This window comes from Ochlerotatus camptorhynchus, unplaced genomic scaffold (assembly GCF_037179485.1).
Source record: "Ochlerotatus camptorhynchus isolate MF236.1 unplaced genomic scaffold, CSIRO-AGI_Acam_v1.1 ptg000477l, whole genome shotgun sequence".
Lineage (NCBI taxonomy): Eukaryota > Metazoa > Arthropoda > Insecta > Diptera > Culicidae > Ochlerotatus > Ochlerotatus camptorhynchus.
This window is the reverse complement of record NW_027040963.1, coordinates 171,302-180,000: the sequence shown is the minus strand read 5'-3', so window position 1 is coordinate 180,000 and position 8,699 is coordinate 171,302. Positions and strand designations below refer to the sequence as shown.

Genomic DNA, 8,699 nt, shown 5'->3' with positions numbered 1-8,699 from the left:
TCTTTATTTTAGTTTAACTTGGACGATTACCATATAAATTTTTACTAAGTGATTTAATTGCTTTCTTCATCTTTAGGTATGGGCAAAATTCAAAATTTGTTTTACAGAATTAGTCCTAGACTTAGTACACGGTCGACCACCTTGGTGGGATTGGTTTGTTTTGTTTTTAGAATTTGAAGAGAAACTACTTAATACTACTATTTACAGCTTAAAACTAACCTACTCTACTATATACACTTAACCTACTATGTACAAATTGCTTATTAAAGCATGTTCAGAAAGATTGCATTTTTGAATAAATTTAGTTGTCATATCATCAATTTTGGAATCTACTTTGGGAATTTCTGCCTCTTGATGGAGGTCTGCTATTCTTGTGTCGAATGGACGATCTAGGATCATCCTCAACACTCTATTCTGTGCAACCTGGATTTTGTTCCTGTGGGTCTGAGCGCACGATTCCCACACCGGGGCGGCATAGAAGATCGCGGGGGCTATGATCTGTTTGTAAACAGCCAGTTTGTTTTGCCTTGAGAGGCGGGATCTGCGGCAAATGAGCGGATACAAACACCTAACCAAGGCGGAGCACTTAACTAGGGTTTTCTCTATGTGCGAGCAGAACAGGAGCTTCTCATCGAACAACATCCCGAGATAAGTAACATCAGTGGACCACTCGACCCTTGTACCATCCATTATTACGGTACAGGAGGGAGACGGTTTAAGTTTTAATGATTGTCTGTGAAGGAACATGATCGCTTGGGTTTTCGAGGCGTTGATTTTGATTTTCCACGTGGTGGCATAATCAGTAAAGGTGTCAAGGCATCGTTGGAGCTTGTTTTCTCCTCCCTTCCTTTTATTGGTCAAATGGTGAGCGATCAACCGAGCATTGAGCTCGCTCATGTGAGCATGCGCAATAAGCGCAATGTGTCGTGTGTTCGATTTGCGCTCTATCGTTGCGTCCGTGTTTGGTATTTTTCGTTGTATGTCTGAATTTTGATTTATTTTTTTAATGTAACCCCCAGCAGAAATTAATGACGTAGTCCTACCTCAAAATTACCCGATATTAAGTTCTTTTCACTTATCTCGGTACTATAGTGCACGAACCCAAAAGTAGGTAAAGTGGGTTAAAGTAATTTTCATTTACTTGTGTGCAGGTCGTATGGAATTTTCTACTGGCTTTTTAACCAAATGTAAGTTAGTTGTACCCAACAGTAGGTAAATATGATTATACTCAACGTTGAGTTCCCACACTTTTCTACCCCTGTTGGGTGGTTTTGCTCCTCCGTTTTTGACAAAATTAGAAGGAGAAAGGAGACAAACTAGTCAAAAGAAGGTAAAAGTGAACTGGCCGTTGGGTACGAAGCTAAGTACGCGTATTGTACAAATAAGGCGTAATATTATCATTTTGCCCTAAAGCCCTACGAATATATCGTAAAATTTTCGAAAAATTTACATAATTATGGTTGAAATATGGCAGCTGAATGGTAATGAATCCTGAGCTTAGCTAGTAAATTTTACATATTCAACCAGTATCCTCGAAAGATTCCTATTATTTATGTTTTCTATTTTTAAGATCTTGACAAATCCTATTGAATTATATTATCATAAGCACGGCAAGCTAATAATTTTAATAATTGATTAGTATAGCAACACATGCGTTCTACAGTGTTTTCGAAGAGGAGTACGGCGAATTGACTGACTGCCACTCACGTGTCATCAACTATCGAACTATTATCGACCAAGCCGAAGCTGTTTACATTATCTTTCCAGTACCACCTTTCATTCTCGTCTAGGTTATTTGGCATTCAACTAAGCCGTTCTCAACCACCTAAATGCTTACCTCGAGTTCATCCAGCAGTAGATAATAGGATTGTACATTGAATTACTCATCGCCAGCCAGTAGATACCGAGATACACCTCCTGAATGTAGGGTTTGTCGGTTAACTCCGGATAGTATGACGTAGCTATGAAATATATCTGGAACGGCAACCAGCACACCGCAAATATGGCAACCACGACCATCATCATTTTAACCACCTATGTTCAGAAGAAGCGCATTGAATAAGAAAGAGATAAAAAATTAGTGAAAATGATGAAATTCGATACATTTACGATGATATGCACATGTTTATCTACACTAAGAGCGGGGAGTGTATGCATGGGTATTTTCCATAAATACCATTAGTTCTGTATGTATAATTAAATAACAGCAATGGGAAGAAGCATTGGAACTGTCAGTAAAGCTCAGAGTCTTGTGATAAATTTGATGTAATAAAAATAATACGATGACATTATATGCGACATGACAGCGTAATTTCTGTTTCTGGAATGAATTCAACAGACTACAAACTAATATTATTAGGGAATGTCCATAAAAAGCGTTGTCAGCTTCTTCGTAGAAAATCATCCAATCATCAAAAGTGTCTAAGTGGTTTGTAGACAGCCCTTAATATCTATCTTATAATATGTATCAAATCATATAATATTTTAAGAGATGAACCAGCCGACGGCCACACCGTATGGACAATATCATTTATATTGTTTGACAAATCCATGGTAATCACAACAATTTATTCCGAGGTGAATGAACCTTGAAGTTTATAAAGATAGTAAAAATAGTAATACTTGATTCCTGAAATGAAGATGCATGAATAAAAGAGACATACAGCTGTCATGTTAACCTGTGATTTGTCAAATAATATACATATCTTAAACCGGAGGCAAATTGATCACGTTTAAGGTCAAGATTTCTACAAAAAAGGATATTGACCAACTAATGGTACACTGAACCAATATGACATATTCCTGTTACGTGGAAGTCTAATAAATTTGCGCGATAAGATAATCCATTGAAAATTATATGATTGAAAATGTGCCAGGTAAATTCTATATGAATATCTGATACATTTACAATGCTAATAATTTGGTTACTTTTATATGATCGTCATATGATAAATGAAAATCGGTCAAATTATAATAAATCACTGAAATTGATTTGAAACCCATAAGCATAAGCTTTACTTTTCACCACAATATAATATATTTGTCATAAATCAATCGAAGTAAAGTTTATGTGAAAATCACATGAAATTTACTTCTTCTTTTGACACATAGATTTAATCGATTTCTAAAAATAAATCGAAGAATAAACATAGATTTAATCGATATCTAAAAATAAATCGAAAAATAAACATCAGGCGCGGGAGTTTTCACAGTTGTGTCTTTTTTTTATTGTAGCTGATTTGGGATTCGATCAAGAACTGTTGAGGTGTGATGCTTTCGGTGTCTGCGCTTGATTCCACTGGGCCACGGGTGACTTCAAGATTGGGCTCGTTCAATTAGCATGAAGTAAGAACAGCTCTCCCGACATGGAATGTAGTGCAACGTTATGCTCGTTTTGCTAGAGTGAAGGAAAATAGCAGTAAAAAATGTATGCTCCGTTTCGGTGGTGTCGTGTATTCAAATCTTTCTTAATGCTCCTGTGTGCAATAAAACAACGACTACATTATATGAGTTCATGGAACTGGTTCATGAAGTTCGAGTACTAGTGCTGGAATCTGAATTAGCCGTACACACTAAGATTTTGTTTCCGTGTTCGGTAAATTTTACCGAAATCAGAACAACTGAACATTCGGTAAAACTTTGACCTTCATTTTAAAGGCAATTGAATTTGAAAATAGTTTCAAAACATGTTCAAACTTGTTTAAATAATCAAATCTTGTCATTTTAGTAGAGATTTAGTTTCAAAGTAGCTTTTACCGAACAGTTCAGTTGTTCAGATTTCGGTAAAAATTACCGAAGTCGGCGATAATTTCTAAACTGTGTGTAGAAGGCTTGCAATTAGAATCTTAGCAAAGTAAATATTGCAGTAGAATCATATTTTTTTCAATCTCAATACATTCTTTTCCGAAACCCCTTACCTTTTGGAACAATAACAAACAAAGATTATTCAATACAGTATCATTGTTGTTAGCAATATTCAGTTCGACTAATCATTTTAATGAGTGTACGATAACATCGTTGGAAATTGTTTCAATAATTTATGAAGAACAATCATGTAAGATATATTTTATTGAGAGCGATATTCATCTCAGAAAACCATGCCAAAAAAAATGTTTGCTGTTGGATTTCTTAAAAGGCAAATCTATATGACTATATAATGATTGGGATAGATCTGTTTACAATCTTTAAACGTCAAAAATCAAAGGAAGCTATTACAATGAGATATACATGTTTTCCTATAGTGCAAAGTTAAATGACTGTCCAATAGTTTCTACATGTCTGTATTCACGCGACATATCAACAAACGTCAAAAATCGTTGAAAGCAACTCCAATAAAATAAACATATTTATCTTATAAGATATATCTTTTAGTAAGCAATATTTATCATGAAAACAGGTATATTTTTCTGAATTTTCTCATAGTGCAAACTTATATGATTTTCCATTAGTTTCTAGATGTCTGCTCCCACCAGTTATTCACCATGAAATATATCAGACAAAATTCATATACATCTTATCTATCGCTAACCACGCTCGAAGCAAAGTATTATCAAATACTAAGTATGTGAAATTACGATAAAATTCATTCCATATCGCAGTCATAGCTTTTAAGTGATAATCCAATGGAATCTATCAATAATCACATAGAATGAATAAATCTGCTAACATTGCTATGTTATAAGATGGATCCAATAAATGGTACGTGTCGATTTATTTCAGTGTAGTAAATCCAGTAGCTATGATGACTCTATCGCTCTGTATCATATTGGATGTATTGTTTATATTTTGAATTTTTTTGAAATCTCTAAAATTAAAATGTCTAGATAGGGTGAAATTATCAACTCTTCAAATAGCTACCCAGTACTTTCCTAGTAAATGTGATTTATGAATTTGGGTTCCCTGAATCATTGGACGTTAGAGTCCTTGTGCGAAGTGTAATTTGAATAATAAATAATAAACATAGATTTATTAAAATACATCTTATCTTATCTTTCTTTATTAAAGAGACTTTCAGCCATCGGCTGGTTCATCTCTGATTAAAATACATATTTGCTACTAAATGTAGGCAATTTCTTTTATAATCTTTAATTTCTACGTAATGGTTACTTCTTATGTAATATTTTAAACACTTCAGTTTCAGTGACACTAAGTTTGGAGAAACATCTATTTGCAAGCTAATGACAACAGTTGATGCAGCCCTATAATCAACAATCAATACGAAACTAACGATTTTAAATTGGCTCACTACTTGACTTGCCTGTTGGTCTCAAGCAAATCGATTAACGTACCCCATTCTAGTATAAATTCCAGTACTACACTATGTTTGTTTTGATTCGCTATGAAAGTTTGACAGATAAAATGAGGGGTTCATAGATTTTCCTATGTTTCGAGGGCTGCAACGATTAGCTTGGGACCGAAGATAGTACCAGAGCTGAGCCAAAAGTTGAGCATCGTACATTTAAAAACTTGAACACCCCTCATTCTGTAGGTCAGTGCGTACGGAATATGTATTGTTTATATTTCGTTTTTGCCATTTTCCATTCAGTTGTCAAAATGGCGTCAAAGCAAGAGGAACAGTGTATCAAAGTTTTGCTCGTGCATAAGCGAAATCCAAATTATTAACATGCAGATTGATTACGTCAGAAATTTGATTGCGTTATAATGAACGATGAAATATACGTCAAGGCGAATTTCAAACAGCTCCCAGATCAAGAGTTTACACGGCAACCGGAAAAGTAAAGATTTATGAGAAGTTTAAGCAGAAAAAGTTGTCAGTTTCCGAAAAAATAAAAACAAATCGTGACAACTGGCATTGTCAACCAAGATATTTATTAAATGAAATGTTTGCAAAAACGATTGTGGCCTTTTTTGAAGAAACACAGTTGTTCCGCGCTATTTAAGCCAGCCCTCGCTTCCTGTTACTACGGGAAACTCGCCGGAGCTGCATCCAATTGAACAATATTGGGCAATCGTTAAGCGGAACCTCAAGAAAACTCAGAAAACAGTTGAAATAAGAAACATTTCAAAGCAAATTGACGTTCAGCATCAAATAAGGTTGTTACAACAGCGATACAAAATCATATCAAATAATTTTCCTGTATTTTGTAGTCATAAAACTTTAAAAGGAAATAAAGTTTGATCAATTATACAATAACATAATCAATGTGCACTTAATCATGACTGAACAATTTTTGACCGTTCCATCATAGAGGTAACTCTAAGACCAGAAGATCCTGAAGAAACTTGCTCAACTTTTTGGCTCAGCTCTGGTACTCTCTTCGGTCCCAAGCTGGTCGGTGCACCCCTCGAAACATAGGAAAATCCACGAGTCCTTCATTTTATCTGTCAAACTTTCATAGCGAATCAGAACAAACATAGTGTAGTACTAGAATTTCAACTAGAATGGGGTACGTTAATCGATGTACTTGGGACCGATAGGCTAGTCAAGAGTGAGCCAAATTTAAATCGTTAGTTTCCACCAGTTGTTCCACTCTTTATAAACACCAGTAAATTGAAACTTATGCTGTAGAATATACTTTTTTGGAGAAAACATCTCTTCAAAACAATCATTAAAGTCTCTTGATGAAATACTTGATGGTTTCTCTTGATATCTGTTACCGAAAATGTTCTAGGTGATCAATTTGTGGTGCTCAATTTGCCGCCGGACTTCAGTATGATTGGTTCGTGCACAGAAGAATTTAATGGAAGTCCCAAGAGAAACCATTAAATGATATTAATGAGATAGCAGCAAACGTTTCACTGAATCTCAGTAAGCAAATGTAGATTTTTCAAATTATCAGGTTCGGGCTGAAAAATCTCAGACACCGTGCTCCTTAGACCGTTCCCAAGTAACCAACAAGCCCGCTAATTCTCCTGATAAAATAAGGCTGACATAGCGCATGCTAAGCTTTATATTAGTCACATATTAATTGCAACGCAGAGACCACCATCAAGATTGCGCTATAACATGTTATAACTCTTTAGTCTAAACGTAATATTTCTTGTGTTACTATCGAAAAAAAATCTTCAAGAAAACTGAGTATGCTACTAGATTCGTTGGACCATCCTGCATTTCTAGAATTTTTTTTTTTCAATATCGCAGGGTACATTTTTGAGTTGTAAGTGCGAAAATCTCATGAAATTCAATAAAACACTTCCTTTAATGAATGATTTACATTCACCAGGGATACAATAGCCATTTTGAAATGTTCTACACATGTCAAATCATAAATAACTTGAAATTTAAAAGAAATTATTGCATTGATGTCGATATATAAACAAGTACGTAAAAAAAAAAGATTTTGTTCCCATTTCGTCAATTCTCAACGAATTTCGATGAAATATGCTTGATTCGATCAGAAATGTTCTGTTTTTGTTTGCGTATGTATTAAGCAGGGTAAATGATGACTTCAGCACCTATGAACTGTTTTTGGAAACCAATATTTAAACGTTAATTTTGCATTATTTCTCATCAAAACACGCTGAATGTATTTAAACTACGCCTTAGTCTATCAGCTTCAATCTAATTACATTTTAACGGCAGAGCAAACCTGTTATTTCGTGAGGTATGTCCAGAAAAACATTTCAATAGATAAGCATAAGTTTTCTTTAACATTTACATAAATAAAAATGAGTATAGATTTCTGGTGAATTGAAACATGTTTCATCAAAATCCGTTGATAATTGACGAAATAGTAGCAAAATCAATGTTTTTTTTTCGAAAAGAGTCGGGGACGTACATGATAATAAATTAACCTCTACCCGAGCAGGAAAAAATAACATATTAATACCAAATTCAGGTATGAAAATAGCATAACTCGCAACCTAAATATGGTATTAGTGCCCGAGCAGGAGAAAATAACTAATGAATACCTAATTCTGATTTGATACCAAAAATTGGTATAGACCAGCATAACATAAGAGGTAAAATACCAAAGAATAATACCAAAAAATTACATGCAAAATACTTTGTAAATAACAAAAACTGATATTTGGATACCAAAAGAATACCTGTATGGTATTGTTTTGGTATTGCATTATCATAATTTGGTATTGGATTGATATTGTGGGAACATTTTTTTGGTATTATTTTTTAGTATTCCCAACTAACAATTTTCGCAATGTAAATGCTTTACTCATTTCATTTATACAGCCTCAAGCTGTATTCAAATGTTATACGATATGAGGAAACCTTTACTCAACCTCTATACAAGCAAATCTGGCGAACTTAGTCAGCTACCTATGGCTGTTGTGAGGACGGTTGGGCTAAGCTCTTATTGCATATCTATTTACGCTTCTATACTGCTGTTATCCTGCTGTTTAGTTGTGTGCGAACTTGAAAGGCGCTTATTCAACTTTTTCACGATTATCCAATATTCACTACACAGCTTTTTCTTGACACCAGGTTAAATATTGTTTTCGTTTTTTTTTTGTTAGAAGAATATCCTGTTTATGTTACTGCGAATCAAATTTATCGAAATTAGTTATAAGCAACACCACCAAATTATTTACACTGTACCGAAACCTGGAATCGAACTCGAGACGACCGTATTGGCGAACCTTGATACTACCAACTTTGCTACTCCAACACTTTGCACAGAAGTAAACAAATTTAGATGCCGTTCGACAACAAGATCGCTGAGTAGGGGTTTTATAATAGTGCACATGAATCACTTTTCTCGACTAGTTAATTTAGCTTT

At 34.5% G+C, this 8,699-nt stretch overlaps 1 protein-coding gene across 1 annotated transcript in view; it reads right to left on the bottom strand.

The window, feature by feature from the left end:
• Positions 1 to 8,699, bottom strand: part of LOC135712398 (tachykinin-like peptides receptor 99D) — a 102,784-nt gene that overhangs the window by 34,884 nt on the left and 59,201 nt on the right. Inside the window, exon 6 of the mRNA XM_065235387.1 lies at positions 1,838 to 2,034. Within this exon, the coding sequence (XP_065091459.1) occupies positions 1,838 to 2,034 (197 nt within the window). The remainder of the gene's footprint in view (positions 1 to 1,837; positions 2,035 to 8,699) is intronic.